At 37.5% G+C, this 22,631-nt stretch overlaps 1 protein-coding gene across 1 annotated transcript in view; it reads right to left on the minus strand.

The window, feature by feature from the left end:
• Positions 1–22,631, minus strand: part of LOC124623140 (AT-rich interactive domain-containing protein 2) — a 323,487-nt gene that overhangs the window by 42,747 nt on the left and 258,109 nt on the right. Inside the window, exons 19-22 of the mRNA XM_047148930.1 lie at positions 20,778–20,975; positions 17,343–17,609; positions 15,384–15,988; positions 5,902–6,061 (exon numbers count right to left, since the gene is read on the minus strand). Of these exons, the coding sequence (XP_047004886.1) occupies positions 5,902–6,061; positions 15,384–15,988; positions 17,343–17,609; positions 20,778–20,975 (1,230 nt within the window). The remainder of the gene's footprint in view (positions 1–5,901; positions 6,062–15,383; positions 15,989–17,342; positions 17,610–20,777; positions 20,976–22,631) is intronic.

Below are 22,631 nucleotides of genomic sequence, written 5' to 3' on the forward strand. Positions count from 1 at the left end.
TAAAAAAAGGTTGCCCCATAAACTGTCCTCACGGAGTTCTGCATAAGAACATTGAAGATGCCTTTCGATGGATATGTGAGCAACGTCTTTTCTGTAGAAGAGCCGTAATCTCTAATAGATCTAAGTAAAGAGAATGGGATGTCAGACAAATTTCCACTTAGAAGGTACAAACACTTATGGCATTTTACAGCTTTTCTTGCTTGATGAACCACGTAACCTGTCAGATGATAAACTAAACATTCCTTTCCTGTGGTGCTTTCAAGACTCTTTGGCATATGTTGTGGATTCGGATGAGCCTTTGTGAAGTTATGAGGAACACACAGCATTTTTTAAAATTACATCTTCCATTTCCAGAACTCTGTCTCTGTTCTTTTGCTGCAAATGACTGGATAAAGTCCGCATTTGGCGTACATATGACGTCAATGAAAATTCACATTTATGTTCGCAGTTTCCACAGGAACATAGGGCTAGTTTTACAGGAATGTACACGCACTGTAACATGTGCAAGCTCAAGAAGTCTATTACTGATGGGTGATCATTACAACTCAGAGACCTTACGATACCGAAATGACGTTCAAGTGGGTCCTGATTAAATTTTGCAGTAAGACATAGCTGAAATCTTTTTCTCAAAAATATTCAGATATCTCTAATGTACTTTCAATGGTTACTCTTAGTGACTGGAGAGTTTGTTCGGAAACAAAGCTGTTATTTTTATCGGCGAGAATGCTTTTTCATTTTATTAATGTTTTGTGAGCCTCTGAGTTTTTGTACAATGCATCCTTAGGAAACAAAGAATTAAGTGTGTCCACTACGTTATTCATACATCTAGTGAATGATTCCGCTGATTCACTGACTTTGAATCTTGTTGCTTTAATTTCCCTGAAGAGTTTTATGCCACTGGCTACTGAGTTACTGAATAACTGCAGGGCTAATCTTACATTCATTCATTGAAATGACGTCGAGTTCAAGTGGGTGGAAGTTAACTTGTGGCAAACTTTTAATCCGGCAAATCCTGGGAAATTATCTTCTTGACAGACACTGCAATAAAAATTATAGTTGACGATCTCATCATTAAAAAGGACTTCAGTTTTTTCACAGAAATTATTTCTTACACACTTTATTGCGTGAACAGTGTCTGAAAATGCCCAAACTCTTCTGGTTTCGTCAACAGGATTTGATATAGAGCAAGTTACATTTTTTTACATGGATAATCACTTGAATCAGTATCTGGGCAAGACGACGTCTCCTGGAGTTCCATTGCGACCTGCATACACAGCAACAGGTTGGATCCAGTTATGCAACGGAGGAACAAACATGAACACGAGAGCATGATTGGCAAGTTTATTCTTACAGTCGTATCGAGTATACGCTCCTAAATTGACGGAACCATCAACTTTCAGGGAATTGTTATCAAATTGCAGTTCTTCTTGGAGCTTAATTTCATCAAAAATCAGCACACCTAAGCGTTTGTTTTCATCTTGTTCTTTCTAAAAATAATTCTTAATGGCCTCCACAGTGCGTGTATTGATTCCATACAAGCATTTGAGACCCTTTACTAAATTTTGAAGATGTGCTTCAGAAGGAAGTGGCAACAAACCATGCTTCAAACAATGTCTGTATCCTTTGGGCAACTTAATTTTTAAGAGCTGTCCAGAAGAAACTCATCATCATACCGCATTCCCTTAGTGCTTTTTAATTGGCATTTCTTTATCATAGTGTCTATTTTTATTTTCTGTTTCTTACTCAGTTCGGAATGATCTAGGAGATTTGATTGAGCTGCCTTATACTTTTCGTCTGAAAGCTGCTTTCGCAGTAGATGGATTTCTGCATTCGCTGTTCTTAGTTTATTACGTAACCACACAACTTCCAGCTTCTTACACTTTAATGTTCTCTTTAGTGAAATGAATGCTGCATCCGGTACCTTCCAAACAGTTTCCTCGACAGATGAAACACTGGGAAACATCAGAACTTCTTCCTGGACGTTTTCTTTACAGCAGCTACTCTTTTGTGAGTGTTTTACTGGCGGTGGTTTTCTTTTGTGCAATATTTTCGATAGATGTTTCAGTACATTTTGAAATAAATGAAGGACTGCCCCTGATTTTAGAGAACACCTTTGTCTTGGAATTTTAACTTGTTTACCCTCGATGATAAACACATCTGCTTTTATAATAAGTTCCTCACAGAAATGTGAATCACACGTGAAACAATTTTGAGTTAGAATTATGTTTAGCTTTACTTTCTGGGTAGCTAGATCTGCACGCTGAAACGAAACAAGTCGGCATTTTTTATCGGTCTTCAAATACAAATAACTATATTCCTAAACACCACTTATTCACCACAGACTTCAACTCTTCAACGTTCACTCACAACACCATAAACACACACAAAATAAGCACAGACGATAGCGAAACACACCTTCGGATAAAACAAAATCGTGAGAACTTGAGTCGCACGCCACCCGTCCTATGCTGCCTGTGTTAACGGGCGGGGAGTCAGCACACTTTTTCTTCTACTCGCTATGCACACGGTTTAAACTGATAATATATCAATATGGGTACTTTACTGATTTTTTTTAAAAAAAAATCAAGGTTTTTAAAGAAAATTTAAGGTTTTTTGTTTTTTTCCTGTATCCCCCCCCCCCCCCCCCCGATTTTGAAACTTCCTGGCCTTTTCCAGGTTTTCAAGATTTCAAGGTTCACTGGATGCCCTGAACATACAACTCTCATTTCATCTTATGTCACTCTGTTAATTACATAAATTCTTCATGTTCACCAGCCCTCCAATATATAGAGCTTAATGGACAGTAATGTAAAGCTAAAAACAGAAAAGGAGTAGTAAAAGTATGCTCATTGCCACCTTATCTGCTTAAAGTTTTCATCAAAAAATCTGTGAAGATTTTGAAGAGGAAAACATGTGGAGTTTAAAGTAAACAAAATTTCCATTCGTTGGTTAAGATTTTTGGATGATGTTTCCTTTGTAGGTGAAAGTGAGAGACACACACAGATTACACTTCCCGAATTTGTAGCAATTACGAAAAAGTTTGAAATTAAATTTATGTAAAAATTAAAAGGAAAAAAAAATCAAGACAGCAAGTAAATAAAAATGATGACTACTGGCATCAAAACTAGAAGAAGAAAGAGTTGAAAATTTTTGTTATTTAGGCACCTCAATTGTGGAAGACAACAAGAAATCGAACAAAGAATTGGTGATAGCTGGACTCTAATTGAAGAGAGACAAAAAGTGCTTACAAGCAATGGAAATGTAGCTTTGGAGATGACTAAGCAGAATCAGCTGGACAAAATTAAAATCCTGTGAAGACGTATTCAAAGAAATCAATGATCAAAGGAGCCAGGAACCTCCTGGCAACTATACAATAAAGAAAAACTTAAATTTTTGGAAAGGAGATTCATTTAACCATAATAAGCATTTACCATATTTACTCGAATCTAAGCCACACTCGAATCTAAGCTGCACCTGATAAATGAGACTCGAAATCAAGGGAAAAAAAATTTTCCCGAATCTAAGCCGCACCTGAAATTTGAGACTCGAAATTCAAGGGGAGAAAAAAGTTTTAGGCCGCACCTCCAAATTGAAACAAAGTTGGTCCATTGTAATATGAAACACAATTTAGGTCGAATGAATGATGATACAGCTACGGTAGTTTGGTTCGAGTCGTAAGCTTAGCAGTTAAGCTTTGCTATGCGTCAGGCGCTCCATCCGTATTTATATGGGCACCCTTCCTTTTTCACGTGCTTCGTCTGGTTTGAATTGATTGTTTATTTTTCTTTGATCTGATAAGTGCCGTTCTCTTTGTTATAGGTGGTTACGTCACTCTAAGCTGAAAATACATTATTGTACTGTGTCATGCATCGTTTGTCGCATTCTGACGAGTGTTTACGACCTGCCGCCGCTCGCAACATGGCTTGCTTTAGTGCGCGCTACCGAGCTTACAAAAATACTGCATGTGATTCACAATTCATAAAAGTTCCTATTAGCAACCATCTCTTCTCACAGGTAGGAAAAAATTCAGAACGTAGAGTTGGCCATATTGACAAACATCCCAAACGGTCTTGCCAGTCGGATTTTCATAGTACATTGAAATCCTGCCACATTCAAAGATGAACAATAAGGAATTTGTATTTACTTCGTTGGATAATGTATGAAAATGCAATGGTCGAAACTCCAGGCAGAGAAAAAAAGCTAGTCTTCCACCTCTTTTTTTTTTTTTTAATTTACTGACGCAGAGTATTTATCTTTGTGCCTGCAAAGCATGCCTCTGTAGCGCTACATATATTCGACGGCAGAAGTTAGTTGTGGCGGCACCTACCAACGTTTTTCAGAACTTCTGCTTACTTTGCACTCGATTCTAAGCTGCAGGCGGTTTTTTGGATTACAAAAACTGGAAAAAAAAAGTGTGATTTAGATTCAAGTAAATACGGTAACAACTGTACCAGAAGAAAAATTCTGATGAAAAACTTCAACCCAAGAGAAAACAGGAGATCTGTTGAATGTAATAAAAAGTACACATTATGAAGAAATGAAGAGTATGGCACAGAATAAAGAATGGTTGCAAAGACAAGGCTTAAATAGCCTTTAAAAGATGGAGAGTGTGATGGTGGCGATGCTTAGACACCCATTTTGAACAAAATGTCCTCGCATTTACTATCAGTAATTTAGGGAACCAACTGGAAATCAAAATCTTGTTAACTGGAAAGGGTTTGTAAGCACACTCCTCCAAGATGTGGGTCCATTGTCTTAGGCACTGAAGCACATTGTTCAGTTTATTTTTCAAATGTAACGAGTTTTCACAATCAGATGCTTGTTGCTGTTGCTGCTGCTGCGGTGGTCTTCAGTCTGAAGACTGGTTTGTTAGAGCTTTCCATCTTCTGCTACACTCTTGCAATTTAAGTTCATTTGCTCTTGGCAGTTTTTCACATCTTAAAACAGGAAGTCTTTGTCACTGTGTCTCAAACGAAATATTGGCCTTCTTAAAACACTGAGTATCACTTCAATTGCAAAATATAATGGAAAACAGAAATAAAAACTATTTGGTGCAGTGTAGACCTATCACAATAATAATGAAAAAAATTCATTTTGTAATTAGGCTACCTGTTTTGAGTATCTTTAGATTTAAGATGAATTTAACACTGTTGTATCCTCTATTTTTTGGTTTAACTGAGCTTTACAGCACTATTGCAAGATCACAATAGGTAATCATAATGAAAACTGCAGTGAGGAATCCAGATAGTGTTTCTTCGTTGTTCTACCACTGGTCACAATATTGCTAAGCAGTCTTGTCATAGTTGTAAATCTACACGAAAGTAATGATGTTTCATCTAAAAACAATTAATTAAAAAGCAAATAAAGCTGCTAGCAGTTACAATGTGGTTTGGCATCTTCAAAATAACTGTGGAAGCAGTAATTTTTCTGACTAATATTCAAGTGAAAGGTGTGAGACATTTTAAACAAGTAAACATGGTAAGAGAATTAGTGTAAAAGCAAAATTATGGGAAAAAAATTGTGTTCACTAACACAGGGATACAAAGTATTACCCCATTATTTATTTATGGGTTTTCCCACGTGTATTCAAACTTTCAGTTCTCTTTGCATATTTCCCCACTCCCTCCCGCCCTGAATGAAAATCATCTTCAGCACAAGTACAGACAATGTGGCACCAAAAACTCTAATTTCAACACATCTTGCTAAAAATACTACCAATATTGAAAATATTTTGGTTATGATGTTGGACTCAAGTTAATAGGCGTGAATACATTCAGATTTATTCATAAATAAAAAACTAAAAAGATTCTTAAGGTGTATTTTCGTAAAATTCAAACAATAAAATGTGAGTAACAAAATATGTCCCTATTTAACTGATGGAATAATAAGAACAATTATTACCTCTGCATTGCAATGCCTGTCATATAAATGAGTCATTAGTGAAAAGCGCTTCCTTTTCATGGCATCACAACGCTCCCACAAGCACTGAATTTCTTCACTGCCCTTTGGACAGTGTGCCTCACATGCATGCATGTATACTTGGTTGGCAGACTTGAAACTCCTGCAAATACAAAGACAAAAAAATAACAAGGCTTTTAGGAAATGTGTTTTACATTTAATGACATTAAAGTTATAAAGCTATAGAAATTATTGTTAGCAGGCTGCTTAGAAGAGTAAAAAATTAACACAAGAGCAACAAAATTTTTGTTTCCCTGGCTTATAATTTTTTGTGTCATAACTACCAATAATGGTATGTGGGTACACTTTCTGTCACTGTACTGTACAGAAGAAATGCTTTCTGTAACAACGTTTACATCAAAATTTATTTTGTGGCTTTCAGCTAAAAATCCAGGATCTTCAAAAGTATATTAAATGAAAGCATACAGAGGTGCATAAGACATACTAGTGGACTATCGGTGTGGCTTTCAACCAGACAGAGAAACAGCTTATCAAATATTTGTGATACGACAAATGATGGAAAAGTTCTATGAATATGATATAGATCTGCATTTCCTGACTTCAAACAAGCTTTTGACAGCTTCAATCGTCAAGAACTATACACAGTGCTGGAAGAAGTTGGTATATGTGCTAAACTAATAAGACTAATCAAAATGACAATGACAGAGACAAGAGCAAAACTAAAGGTCCTTAGCAGAACAAATGAAAGCTTTGACTTTAATAAAGGTGTGAAGCAGGGTGACAGTCTCTCTCCACTGTCCTATTCAATATAGCCCTGCATAGTGTATAAATAAAATCAACAAAAGAGGCACCATATTTATGAAAACTAGCCACATATGTGCACGTGCTGATGATATTGCTATAGTAGGAAGAAATATCAATACACTCCAAGAAACATACCGGGCAATGGAAACAGAAGCCTTATTAAAAACTGGTCTCACAATAAATGAAAACTAAATGAAATATACAGTGTTTTATAAATTTTTTTTTTATCTGGCAAATCCAGATTTCGGCTACTGCCTAGCCATTATCAATGCACTATATTCTAGTCTCGATACACGTAAGTTCCATGTTGTTTGGGCGTCAGTCACAGTTCTTTGAATACTACTGGATTTGCCAAATAAAACCTATAAAAAAAAAGGACAGCTAATTGCTGCATTCAATAATTTCTAAATAATATCACAGTTGCTGAGTGCGCCAACTTTCATAATGGAAGGTAACCAGATGAAAATATATGGTAATGTCACAATACGAGACCAGAAGAACTCCTAAAGACCCAAACATCAATGGGAAATGCTGCAAAGGAGTGTCCTCTTTTAACTACTTGGGAGCCCTAAAAACAAATGATAACAGTATCAGAACGGCTATAAGGGAAGGATACAAGCAGGGAACAGATCTTACTTTGCAAATACGAAACTTTTCAGAAATAGCCTTGTTACAAGAAAAACAGAGCTGCTAATATATAACTCCCTATTCCGCCCAGTTATCACATACGTGTCAGAGGTATGGACATTGACAGAACATGATAAAATACACTAAGAACCTTTGAGCAGAAAATACTACATAAAATCCATGGCCCAGTAAGGGAGGAAGAAGGCTGGAGAATACGCTACAATGTTGAATTACAAGAGTTAAACACAAGGTAGGGACATACTAAAATTTGTGAAATCACAGTGAATATGATGGCTAAGACACACTGAGAGAACAGCAGAGGATAGAATTCCAAAGAAAATTATGAAAGGCACGATCCATTCAGCCAGGCGAAAAGGGAGACCTAGAAGAAGATGGACTGATGACATAATAGTGGATCTCACCAGTAGGTGGAAGATTGTTGAGGAAGCCAAGGCCCACCAAGGGATGTGGCACTACTGAAGAAGAAGAAGAAGAAGAAGAAGAAGAAAATACAGGGCAATGCCTGAAGTGAATTTCTGTTTAGAATATAACTTCTTAACTGTGCATTCTTGTAAGTTAGCGGCACACGCCTTTTATCGATGCTTATTGGAGTAGATAGTTTAGGGGTTGTATTTTCTACAAAAATTCTTAGACACTGTCATAACATTCCTGTGTTACAGACGACATGCCGTATTAAAATAGGCTTGTGGGCGATTACTGCTGGCAATCACATGGCACACACAATAGAACAAAATAAATCAAATCAAATCAAACAATGGAAAATGCAGGATGGAATAATGACAATATTAGGGGAAGGACTGATTGCTAATCACTGTATAGATGAGATATTCATCTACAGACTGCTATACATTTAAGCTTTTGGCCAAAAGGCTTCTTCTAAAGCAGAAAACGCACAAACATTCACACAAGCGCAACCACAACTCTCATAGCTGTATACCCTCTCTGCGACTCAATGTCTCCTCTATATGTGGAGTATCAATCTATCCTCAAGACATACAGTAAAATATATATGTAATATAAGCACCAACAAAATCTGATGTCAATGTGTTCCTAAGCCACATACAATCCATATACATATATTTGGGGGGGGGGGGGGGGGGGGGGATGAAAAAACTTGAGTTAAAACATGTTCAAGGACTGAACACAACAACAAACAATGCATTCTTTTATGAAGATGGAGGAGGAAATATTGTGGAATCTGCATGTCATCCAGTGTCAAACCCATGAAAACTATTTACAATTATTATTATTATTATTTCTTTCCTTTCTCTGACGTTAAGTCTGGTTAAAAATGGAAAGTGACGTGGACCTTGACCAGGCGTGACTTCCTTTTAACTGTACGGGATATGTTACATTGCATTTAGGAACTTTCGGGTAATTGAACATGTATCAATAATTACAGATTTCTGTAGTTGTATATATACATTTGGATGTAGCTGTATTGCGTTGATGTACTGGTGGATATTGTGTGGTATGACTCCTGTAGTTGATAGTATAATTGGTATGATGACAACTTTATCCTGATGCCACATGTCCTTGACTTCCTTAGCCAGTTGGATGTATTTTTCAATTTTTTCTCCTGTTTTCTTTTGTATATTAGTTGTATTGGGTATGGATATTTCGATTAGTTGTGTTAATTTCTTCTTTTTATTGGTGAGTATGATGTCAGGTTTGTTATGTGGTGTTGTTTTATCTGTTATAATGGTTCTGTTCCAGTATAATTTGTATTCACCATTCTCCAGTACATTTTCTGGTGTATACTTGTATGTGGGAACGTGTTGTTTTATTAGTTTATGTTGTATGGCAAGTTGTTGATGTATTATTTTTGCTACATTGTCATGTCTTCTGGGGTATTCTGTATTTGCTAGTATTGTACATCTGCTTGAGATGTGATCTACTGTTTCTATATGTTGTTTGCAAAGTCTGCATTTATCTGTTGTGGTATTGGGATGTTTAATAATATGCTTGCTGTAATATCTGGTGTTTATTGTTTGATCCTGTATTGCAATCATGAATCCTTCCATCTCACTGTATATATTGCCTTTTCTTAGCCATGTGTTGGATGCTTCTTGATCGATGTGTGGTTGTGTTCGATGATACGGGTGCTTGCCATGTAGTGTTTTCTTCTTCCCATTTACTTTCTTCGTATCTGTTGATGTTATGTGATCTAAAGGGTTGTAGAAGTGGTTATGAAATTGCAGTGGTGTAGCCGATGTCTTTATATGAGTGATTGCTTTGTGTATTTTGCTAGTTTCTGCTCGTTCTAGAAAGAATTTTTTTAAATTGTCTACCTGTCCATAATGTAGGTTTTTTATGTCAATAAATGCCTTTCCTCTTTCCTTTCTGCTTAATGTGAATCTATCTGTTGCTGAATGTATGTGATGTATTCTATATTTGTGGCATTGTGATCGTGGAAGTGTATTGAGTGCTTCTAGGTCTGTGTTACTCCATTTCACTACTCCAAATGAGTAGGTCAATATCGGTATAGCATAAGTATTTATAGCTTTTGTCTTGTTTCTTGCTGTCAATTCTGTTTTCAGTATTTTTGTTAGTCTTTGTCTATATTTTTCTTTTAGTTCTTCTTTAATATTTGTATTATCTATTCCTATTTTTTGTCTGTATCCTAGATATTTATAGGCATCTGTTTTTTCCATCGCTTCTATGCAGTCGCTGTGGTTATCCAATATGTAATCTTCTTGTTTAGTGTGTTTTCCCTTGACTATGCTATTTTTCTTACATTTGTCTGTTCCAAAAGCCATATTTATATCATTGCTGAATACTTCTGTTATCTTTAGTAATTGGTTGAGTTGTTGATTGGTTGCTGCCAGTAGTTTTAGATCATCCATGTATAGCAAATGTGTGATTTTGTGTGGGTATGTTCCAGTAATATTATATCCATAATTTGTATTATTTAGCATGTTGGATAGTGGGTTCAGAGCAAGACAGAACCAGAAAGGACTTAATGAGTCTCCTTGGTATATTCCACGCTTAATCTGTATTGGCTGTGATGTGATGTTATCTGAATTTGTTTGAATATTAAGTGTGGTTTTCCAGTTTTTCATTACTATGTTTAGAAACTGTATCAATTTAGGATCTACTTTGTATATTTCCAATATCTGTAGTAACCATGAGTGGGGTACACTATCAAAGGCTTTTTGGTAATCAATGTATGCGTAGTGTAGCGACCTTTGTTTAGTTTTAGCTTGATATGTCACCTCTGTATCTATTATCAGTTGCTCTTTACATCCTCGTGCTCCTTTGCAACAGCCTTTTTGTTCTTCATTTATAATTTTGTTCTGTGTTGTATGTGTCATTAATTTCTGTGTAATGACTGAAGTTAATATTTTGTAGATTGTTGGTAGGCATGTTATGGGGTGATATTTAGCTGGGTTTGCTGTGTCTGCTTGATCTTTAGGTTTCAGATAGGTTATTCCATGTGCAAGTGTATCAGGGAATGTGTATGGGTCTGCAATGTAACTGTTAAATAATTTAGTTAGATGTGAATGTGTTGAGGTGAACTTCTTTAGCCAGTAATTTGGTATTTTATCATTTCCAGGGGCTTTCCAATTGTGTGTAGAATTAATTGCTCGGGTGACTTCATGTTGCAAAATTATAAAATTATCACTTCAGGCATTTGTGGTATCATCTTGTATGTGTCTGTTTCTGCTTGTATCCACCGTGCATGCCTGTTATGTTGTACCGGGTTTGATCATATGTTGCTCCAGAAGTGTTCCATGTCTGTTATGTTTGGTGGATTGTCTATTTTAATGTGTGTGTTATCTATTGTTTGGTAAAATCTCTTTTGGTTTGTGTTGAATGTTTGGTTTTGTTTCCTTCTATTTTCACTTTTTTTGTATCTTCTAAGTCGTTTGGCCAATGCTTGTAATTTCTGCTTCTTTTCATCTAATTGCTCTATTGCTTCTCGTTGTGAGATTTTACCTAACCTTTTTCGTTTTTTGTCTGATATTTCATTTCGTATAAATTGTGTTAGCTGTCCGATGTCTTTTCTCAGTTTTTCTATTCTGATCTGTAGCCTGTGTTGCCATGCTGGTTTTGTGGGTTTCTTCTGTGTATTGGTTTGTTCTGATCTCTGCCTAGTGTGTATATTTAGTGTAGTGAGTGCTCCTATATAAACCAGTAGTTGTAACTCTTCCATAGTTGTGTTTTCATTTATTTTGTTGTGTATGATTGTGTTGATAGTTTTTATTGTTGTTTCGACTTGTGGGTTATTTGGCGGTCTATGCAAGAATGGTCTGATGTCTGTATTTGTGTCTTTGTATTCTATATATGTCAGCTGAAATTTCTCTTCTATATCTAACACGTGTGTCTCTTCGTGTTCTATTTGTGCTTGTTCTCGTGGCTGTCTTAAGATTTCGTTTTCCTCTGATTGTTTAATTGATGCGTGTTGGTCTTTGTTTGTTTGCTCTGGGATGTTTGAGTCCATTACTGCATTTTCTTCTTCTTCTGATTGCACATTATTTTGTTCCAGTATTTGTTGTACTTGTTGTTTGATGTTTTCTAATACTGACTGGGGTATCCTGTTATTTTTTATTATTACACGGATCTGATCAGCTAGTCGTTGTTCTGTTAAAAATTTTAATTCCGGGTATCTGGTAATAAATGTTGTGTATACTTGTGATCTGTATCCAGTTGTGTTGGTTCCTAGGTTTGTTGCTTGGTAATAACAGAACATGAGGTGTCGATTAACTTCATCTGACCATCTCATCCTCTGTCTTTGTTTTCCTTCTAGGGTGGTTGCAGGAAGCATATCCTGCAAAACACCTCTATTTGGATTTAAATCATTTTCCAGTTGGCTAGCAGTGTCGTTACCATTGTGGGCGGGCATAGGGTTCAAGCGTCATCCCCGACCATGACGGCGCTTGTCCGAGGCTTCTTTAGTTCTGTCCTGAACCAAGTAATCACACTAAAAGGGGGGTTAGCCCTATTAGTGGTGTGTTCTTTTCGTCGCCTTTTACGACTGGCAGAACATACCGGAGGCCTATTCTTTTCCCGGGCCTCCACGGGGTTTATTATTATTATTATTATTATTATTATTATTATTATTATTTACAGGAAACACTCAAAAGATACACAAAGACTCTGAAAGCCTTTTAACTAACATGGAACCACTCCAATGACTATGCCCCACAATGTAGAATTACAACATTACCTAGGCAGTTGTTTAGCTGGAAGCTCTATTTGCACCCCAAACTATATTTCATTAGCAGAAACTGACAAGCAAGAACTGAAAATGATTAGGGAAATATGCAGCTCCACACAAGGAAATGCAATTTGGGCGAAGAGGAAAACTGTACATTATCAGTACATATTTACAGAATGTACTACGGACCTCAAAGTTATTCAAAATACTTATTACCAAGGAGGTTATAATTAATTTGCAAACAGAAGTTACTAAAAAGGCTACAGGAAAATAATCATTCAGAAGACATCATAGGAATCTATTAACAGTCAGTGAAACAAGTGTTCATGGAGAAACAAAATTGGAAAACTTATAAGAAATGGTAATAAGAATGGAAGTAAAAAAGACAGTCAATTCATAAAGAGATTTTGGGAGAATAAGAAGGTAGACACCACCAACCCAAGTACGAGGGTAATCCCAAAGTAAGGTCTCCTACTTTTTTATAAATACATAGATTTGTTTATTTCTACAATGGTTTACATCAGTTTACAGCTTGAACGTTTAGCTATTTTTTGACATAATCACCATTTCTGTCAATGCATTTTTGTAGACACCGTGGCAGTTTTTGTATGCCCATGTCATTCCAGCTCACCGCCATGCTGTTCAGAAAGTTATGAACCTCTTCTTTCACATTGTCGTCCAAGCTGAATCACTTTCTGGCCAAATGTTCTTTTAACCTAGGGAACAGGTGATAGTCACTGGGCGCCAAGTCAGGACTATAGAGTGGGTGGGTGATTACATTCCACCGAAACTGCTGCAAGAGAGCAATGGTTTGCCGAGCGATGTGTGGGCAAGCGTTGTCATGGAGAATGTGTACAGCCTTGCTTAACATTCCTCTTCTCCAGTTCGGAATTGCCTGTTTGAGTTTTTTCAGAGTCTCACAGTACCTGTCAGCGTTAATTGTGGTCCCAGCGATTCAGCTTCGATGACAAGGCGAAAGAAGAGGTTCATAACTTTCTGAACAGCATGGAGGTGAGCTGGTATGACATGGGCATACAAAAACTGTCACAGCATCTACAAAAATGCATCCACAGAAATGGTGATTATGTGGAAAAATAGCTCAATGTTCAAGCTGTAAACTGATGTAAACCATTGTAGAAATAAACAGATCTATGTACTTATTTAAAAAAAAATAGGAGACCTTACTTTTGGGATTACCCTCATAAAAACTTTGAGAACAAGGTTTTTGTTCAAATGAAGACAGGAAGAAATACAAAAAAGACTTGGAAGGGAGAATGGAAGTTTATCATCAAATTATTTGGCAGGTCTGTCTGTATCAGACAAGTTGGTGCACAAGTTCTTAGCATGCTTTGATAAGTTTAATAAACATAACAGATACTTCAGTCATCAATAACATATTCTCCATCAGTATTTACAGGGTCTTACAATGCTGGGGTAACATTTAGATACTGCGACTGTGGAAATCACGTGGTTTGAGGTGAAAAATTCGATGGGGCCATTTTCATCCGGAGAGCAAGTTCTTTTCACAGTTGTTTGACAGAGAGCATAAAAGGTGACAAACTGAGGGTGCAAGAACACATGAATAAGGTGGGTATGGAATGACTTCCAACCTCAACTCCAGTGTAGCAAAATGCAAGCGAGCATTATCATGAAGTAGCATCACTTCACGCAGTCTTACTGATCATTGGTCTTAGACTGTGTCTGCAAGATATCTCAGTTGTTGACAATAAATGTCAGCAGTGATGGTTACATCTGGGAAAGCAATTTGTAGTACACCAGCACCATCACTGTCCCACCAGATACGTAACATTACATTTTGTGGATGCACGCAGGTGTTTTTTTATGAGGAGTTGCAGCTTTGTTTGGCACAACCATTCCTTGCTTTCCCTTATGTTAATATAAAGACGTCATTTCTCATCACCAGTAACAATTCAGGATAGGAATGGTTGGTGTTGTTCACAAGCCAACTGAGGACGAACAAGCGGAGATGCACATATGGCCACCCATTGTTTCTTGTGGTTTTGACTTAAGAGCACTCAGTACGCATACGCCCCATTTCTGAACCTTCTGCACTGCATGAAAATGTCACATGATGGGGAAGGACTCTGTTCACCATATTTGCCAGTTCTCGAGTACACTAATGTGCATTATTGTAGATTAATGTGTTTGAACTATCTTCACTGATGTAAAAACGATCCTCCTTAAATAATGAAAACCATTTTCTTGCCATGCTCTGTCCAATGGCATTATTCCCATACACAGCGCAAATGTTTCCTGTTTTCTCCACTGCTGTCACCCATCTAATGAATTTAAACAGAAGACTAGGTCCGAGAGTTCAAATTCCTTCACTCGACACTCCACTTTCAAGCCTCTATAGCTTCACTCCCTGTCTCCAAATGACAAATGACAATACTCAAATAGTAACAGTGAGTTACAAATAAGAAATGATAATCGATAAATAAACCCATAGCAACCAGAATACCAACATGCAAAACAAAAATGCTAAGGATTCATGCAACAACGTAATACTTATACTCTGCCCCAAGATTACACAACAACATGGATGTCTAAAGCATTATACATTTCGAGGTTAAGTGCTTGCAATTAAAATTACACGACAAGATTGTGGCACTGCCCAGTTGTAAACAAATTTTACAAAGATTCAACATCTTCAAGCCAAAAATTGTGTCCACTTATTCCTATAACAAGTAAACTAAATTGTTCAATGAACAACCATCATGCCAGCATTAGAAAATTTTACTGTTCACTAAATTATGATAAAAACTCTACAAAATAGTGGCTGCAATTTACTACAAAAGCCAAAGAAAACAAGTTTATGAATATGTCTCACCTCATGCACCCTCTCCACTCACAGAGGAACTGAGATGCATCAACAGTAGGAACACCCAATGGCTTCTGTGGAGCATTTGATGGAGTTGTCATTGTGCTGTTGACACTGACAACTGACCTGGCTTGTGTCATTACAGTAGAAGTCTGTGCCAAAGGAGGAAGGGATGGAGAAGGAGAAGGTGAGGGCGTATGAGGTCGAACCATTTCAATTATGTTCGATCCTCCTCCAGAACTGGTGTTGTTTGCAGTGGGCTGAACCGACTGCACCTGAGGTGTCCGCGATTCTACTACCTTTGCTGCAACTTGAGAGCTTGGGGCAAGGCTGGGACGAACTGTGGTAGAAACTGTTTGCTGGAAAGGAGGACGAGGGACGGAGACTGGTGGTGATGTCCTTGCCCTCACCACAGTTGTTACAGGAATAGCACCAGCAGTACTGGACGGTGTTAGGGCTGGGGCAGGTCTGTGAACAGGTTGAGATGCTGGCCGGACTGGAGGAGGAGACAACGAAGTAGCTGTTGAAGATGGCACCAGTGCAGGAGGTGGCTGTGGTGCAGGCCGTGGCACCTGTGTCACCACTACAGGCTGCCCCTGGGGAGTAACCATCACCTGTACCAACAAGAAAATGGAAGACCAACTCATTCATTGTGACAAAGAATGAAAATATTTTACACAACACATAATGAGTTCTTAATCTTTGTGCACAGGACTTTTGATGGGAAAAAAAAGTAGAAAATTCCATATATGACACAAAACTAGCAATTTGGTCTCAGTAAATCTGTCCTGTTACAACATAAAAATATATTGTGATTCCTTAGATTTTCCCGGCATATTATATGTTTATGCTCTTCACGTGAATTCTGCCCGATATGATCCTTCACTATACGATATTTCGGCGATCCATCTGGCCACCATCTTCAGGTGCGATCGCCAAGTACACAATCACGCCAGAACTGTGTACTGCATACTCGGCGATCGCACCTGAAGATGGCGGCCAGATGGATCCCCAAAATATTGTGTAGTGAAGACGATCATATCCGGCAGCATACCCGTGAAAAGCATAAACAAAATATATTGTTAGAGGTCCACCTACAAAATACAATTACTGTTTTGTGGCCAAACATGTTTCCACAGAGTGTACCAGCCTACTTTATAGGAACACTGTTTGAAAAATAATGGCTTGTCTCCACCATTCGGATATAGTGATGTAAACAACTAACATTTTTATAGTGAGACAAAATAAAAAAACTGCATGTAACTCAAAAAGGTTAACTGGACTTGGATTTCCACGTTTCTTCAATAACTGTAATGTAGGGAAACAAATCCTCACTGGCACACAGTCTAAAAAATAATATTCATGAGTTCTCACAGACATTGTGCTGTCTCACAACGAAAAACAACTATCTTTGCATGACCAATCAACAACATATTTGCCCCAAGAACTGAAACACAAATCATGCCATATTGCGTTTATGGGTTTCAATTACTGTAGAGCCTGTATCTTCTCTTTGGATTTCAATAGTCCTTAACAGAATTCTGTACTTATTTTCTGTAAGGTGACAACCAATGAGCAGCTCTGTGACCTCTATTTAAGTTTTGGACATTTGCACATTTCTATGGACAGGAACTGACAATACAATGGATTTATCAATCACAAATCACAAAAGCCTTCCAGAAGAGCCAGTAATGTAAGTGACTGCTGTCAGTACGGTAACAGCTTCTGCATTGAAAATTTACAATCAAGAAGTCATCTCAAAATTAACACAGTCCTGTTTGGGGTTAAATGTAATCATCTGGTGGTGATATACAACTATTGTGTTACATGGTTGTCACCACTGTATAATCCCTTACATGTTGTGTGATGTAGAAACTGGAAATGTGGACACGATTCATAATTTTTCCACATTATTTTTGTCATCCTGTTGACATGGAACATAAAACATCTTTAAGGCTAAATGAATACCTTTTGATGCTGCTGGAGAGGTATCTGGCCCTGGGAGTTTCCTGGTGCTGGGGAAGATGTCTGTGGTTGCAGGATGATTATGGTCTTGGTGCCAGTACCCTGCTGCTGTGCTGTCTGTGCCACCAGCACAGTCTGTCCTTGACCTTGAACCAAAGCTGTCTGGGGCACAACATATGCCTGGCCTGCCTGAAGGTACTGTCCCCCAACACCACTCACGCTACCTGGGCTCAGAATCAGCTGACTACCACCTGCTTGCTGCAGTACCACCTGTATCAATGTTTGCTTGTTAGCTATGTTACAGTATCATGTGTAAAATATAGTTACATTTGGAACTGTTAAAATTCTTCTCTTTCTACATAGTAAAGTTAGCTCCATAGATATTCAATGTCACCAGCTAAGATGCAAAACTTCAACTAATTTTTACAAAATTTCATGCAATTCCCACACAGAACACAGTTTTGATTAAAACAGATATGGATCATTGGGATAGTTGAACCAATTTGTTGTAAAATCACAACTGTACCAAATCATGTCAACTGCCATAAAACTGTTAGCAATAAAGAATTTGGCAAGGTTTCATAGAATACATTAGTAAATAATACAAAGTTACATCTCAGATGGACACTTCAAAATGATTGTTAAGTAACATGCATCTACAAATGATTCAGGGGCTGTAATAAGCAAATAAATAGACACAATAATGGACTCATCTGCAGAATTCTACGAATGAATGACATTAGTAATAAAATTGATAATCACTGTTAAATCACATAGCTATCATATAATTACCAAACCACTTATCATGAAGTGTTCACAGTTTCTTCCCCCTCCAAATACTAGAAATAAACCATTGTCACAGAGAAGGAGTTTCACTCTGTTGTCAAGTTTAGTATCATTAGCAGAAAAAGGAAGGGAGGGCTCGAAAGGAGGTGTAATGGGAGGATGGGGACTGGAGCCAGTCCTCAAAACAAGGAATTGGCACAGAAACAAAGAGACAACAGATGACGAATCAATACAAATAATAATAAGACAATCAAGAGGAAAAACCAACTAACTAATGTTTATGTGCGGTCTGATATACTGCCGAAGTCCTCCCTCCAGATGAATTAATGATCGCACACTTTTACTTGGCCCCTTAGCAGACGATGCTGGGAGGGGAACCTTCCGATTGGCTTGTAGCAACTAGGCTGTGAGACAAGCTCCACCTCCTCCTCCTCCCAGAACTGTCAGCTTATAGCTCGTAAAAGAAATGAATGTGTAATGGGTTAATGGACCACGGAAGTGACAAAAAAGTTGATGGCCTTGTCCCTTATTTCTTTATATAACTTTAAAAATCACAACACACAGCACTACACACTGATAAATCTATATTCACAATGGTTACTTATTGTCACAACTCAGGTTGGCAACAAGCGTAAACAGACGACTTCTAACGATCAGAGTGCGAGCCAAGTAAATGTGCACGACCAGTACAATATGGCACTATTGTTGCTAGAGAATGCTGCATTAGTAAGATAATCACTCTAATATTGCATCAGAAACAAATGTAAAAGAGTATCACTGTCAAGAGAGCTGCAGGAATGCTAACTCTGCTACAGAATACCCCTTCGGTTCCTTAAATAGGATGGAACTAAATACTGGGCTTTGTGGAGACTCTGGTTAACAAATCCCCCAGAGAATAATAAAATAATAATTAGCTAAGAACATGGCGCTCCTGTTAGTAGGACCTGCTGAATTCATAGGGACAGGATAATGTAGCAAATTCGTGCGTATTTTTGTCAAATCCTCAATTTTTTTTAATGATTTGATGCAGAAATATAAAAGGGTGGCATGTTACATGACTGAACATAAACAAAAACTCAGTTCTTTGAAACTGTTCAATTTTAAAAAAGTGCTGATTGAGAACTTTTCAACTGGGATGTTTGCTTTTGCAAAAAGTTCACTGGAATGTTTGCTTTTGTAATAACTTCACTGGAATGATTGCTTTTGCAATAACTTCAACACTGTTTTCTTCCAAAATGGTCTTCGTTTTCTTTGTCTGGTTGCATTTCAGCTTTCAGAAATGACTGTTCTGTTGAAAAGCAGCAGCATTTTCCCACTAGTGAAATGACTGCATCTCCGATTTAAGATGTTTCTGTAAATTATTTGTCTTTTGTAATCCAATTCGATGATTACAAAATCTGCACACTGTTAATTTCAATCTTATATGGACATTCACAGTCGTGCAACCCATGACTTACAATGCTACAAATAGAGCTGACATAACACTTAACGTACCAATTGAACCCAATGCACATTAAGTCTATTTTAAGGTTAAGGGAAGTATTTTGATACAGTTAAAAAAGTTACAAGTTTTAATTTCCAATTGCTATATTGCAGAGAGGGGGCACTGCAAGCTATAGTGGCAGATAGTCACAAGTGTAAACAAACTAGAATTATGAGGGAAGAAGGCGGGTGCAGGGAAACAAATCCCACTTCCCCTTTACAGCGCAGCTGCCTACAGCAGAAATGACACATTGCCACAGGGACCATTGATCTCTTCTGGCCTTGTAACGGTCATAATCGAAATCCATGATGGGCCAGGATCAGTCGCTTCACTTATTTCAAAATAAGAAAAGAAAACAATGCATAACATAAAGCTTTCACAGACAGTTACCACACAATTGCTTCTCGAGGTTAGTGGAGTATTGTTAATGACTTAGTTCAGGCCTGACCTCTAGCGGTACTTGATGCAACCACAGTTCAAAACATTCACCACATTATTTGCCACATTAAAAGTGTCCTCATTGTACCATCTTTTGACCTTCAGCAATTGAACAAACATACACAGTTCTTTGTTATAAAATGCTAGGTCCTATGGCTGAATACTAGGCTGCATTACGTGGCACGTACCATTCAATCACCCACAATTGGCATGGCACCAGATCAATGACGTTGATACACCATTGCGTTCGTAAACCTCTTCTTTTGCAAACACACTCCTATGCAGATTATTTTTCAAAACCGAGTTTTGGCAAATGATGTAAAATACCAGTAACTGACAATTGGTTTACATTTTTTTTGTTTATATGCAGAAAATAAAGCTATTTCAAACTATCTCTGACAAAATAGTTCATCTGCATACAATTTGCTATGAAGTAGTATCTATTAAGTAAGTCCATGTTTTCGCATTTGAGGCAGTATTCGAATCTATTCCACATTTATCGCAAAATGCAAATTTTTTGGGTCCCTATGAATTCATATGCTGCCTGAACTGTAAGAGAAATGTTGGTCAAAAACTATGGTAATGGAGTTAATGCAAATTACTCGTTTTACACAATTACGTTTCTTTTCATGGAGGAAAGAGCCAAAAACAGAGTTCTGTGAGATTTAGTGAGAAAATCTTCAATTTAACAGTTTTGTCAAAACATTGTCACTCAAGAAGAAATTACACACCTGTGTACGAGTGCCAGGAGTTCCAGTAGCTTGTGGCTTTCCACCTGCTATGGTGACATTGCCTGAACCAGTTGCAATTAGCACTTGCTGCTGTGCTGCCAACAGATTTCCTGCCTGGGAGACAATGACGTGACGTGGTGCAACAATTACCTGCTGTGACTGCCCGCCTGGGCCATGAACTGTTGCAGTCTCAAAAACCTGAAAAATAAAATGTGTTGTCATTGTCACTGTTCTCTTTAATAGCATTGACAATTTTCAATAAATCCATTTTGGCTCCTATGTAAAAAAATTAACTAATTAATTAACTAATTAAAAAAGAGAGAACTCATCTCAATAACACAACGACAATATAAAACAGATTCACCTACCCTATCATTGAATCACAACTTTGTCTCCACTATGTCCTTGTTTTACTTGGTAACTGACAGTAATTCTGTACTATGCTCATTCAAGTGTAAGTGCTTCACCAGATCATATTAAAAAAGACTTAAACACTGCACTTTTATTGTTATATAAAAGTTTAACAAACAACACGAATCAGAACAAGCTGGAAGCTTTCTCTCTCTACTCTTGTTGTACTCCTAGAAGTTTATACGAAATCAACCATCTGTTGCAATTTAGGAGGTGAAGCTGAGTTTTACCAGGAAGTGTCAGTAAAGTAATAATTATGAGCAGCCACTCAGGCAGAGTAACTAAGTCTAGTGAATGCTCTGTTCAAGAATCACAAGAGGAGCAAATACACTTGAAAATGGCCAGGAGATAAGGGAAGATTCCATTTTGTTTACATCAGCCAGAGATTCTGAAATCAGATGCTGGATTGTAAGACATTCCCAGGAGCAGATATGGACTCAGATCACAATTTGGTAATGATGAAGAGTAGGCTGAAGTTTAAGAGACGAGTCAGGAACAATAAGCACACACAGAAGTGGGATACGAAAGTACTAGGAGCTGAAAAGTGATGGTTGAAGTGCTCTGAAGCTATAGATACTCTGATAATGAATAGCTCATTACGCAGTTGAACTGAAGAGGAAGGGACATCTAAAAAAAGTTGGAAAGAAAGACACAAGTAAAATGCGAAGAAACCATGGATAACAGGAAAAAAAAAAAAGACTTCAGCTGATTGAAGAAAGGAAGAGGTACAATAATGTTTCGGGAAGCTCAGGAATACAGATATAGAAGTCACTTAGGAATAATATAAATAGGAATTGCAGGGAAGCTAAGGCAAATTGCTGCACAAATAATATCAAGAAATCAAAGAAGAAATGATTGTCAGAACAACTGAATCAGCATGCAGGAAAGTCCAAACAACCTTTGGTGAAATTAAAAGCAAGGTCAGTAACATTAACATTGCAATGGGAATTCCATTGTTACATGCAGAGGAAAGAGTGGACAGGTGGAAAGAGTACACTGAAGGCCACATGAGGGGGAGGAGTTGTCTGATGATGTTTTAGGTGAAAAAAAAGAAAAAGAAAAACAGGAGTCGACAGGGAAGACAGGTGATCCAGTATTAGAATCAAAGTTTAAATGAGCTTTGTATGACTTGAGATGAAATAAGGTAAACAGGATAGAAATTCTGTCGAATTTCTTAAACCATTGGGGGAATTGGCACCAAAACAACTATTCTCATTGATGTGTAGAATGTATAAGACTGATGATATACCATCAGGCTTTCAGGAACGCATCAGTCAGACAGCAAGGGTCAGGGTGTAAAAATGATCACACAATCAGCTTAACTGATCAAGTGTCACGTTGCGGACAAGAATTATACACAGAAAAATAGAAAAGCATACTGCGAAACTGTTAGATGATGATTAGTTTGGCTTTAGGAAAGGTAAAGGCACCAGACAGGCATTC

This window comes from Schistocerca americana, chromosome 7 (assembly GCF_021461395.2).
Source record: "Schistocerca americana isolate TAMUIC-IGC-003095 chromosome 7, iqSchAmer2.1, whole genome shotgun sequence".
Taxonomy (NCBI): domain Eukaryota; kingdom Metazoa; phylum Arthropoda; class Insecta; order Orthoptera; family Acrididae; genus Schistocerca; species Schistocerca americana.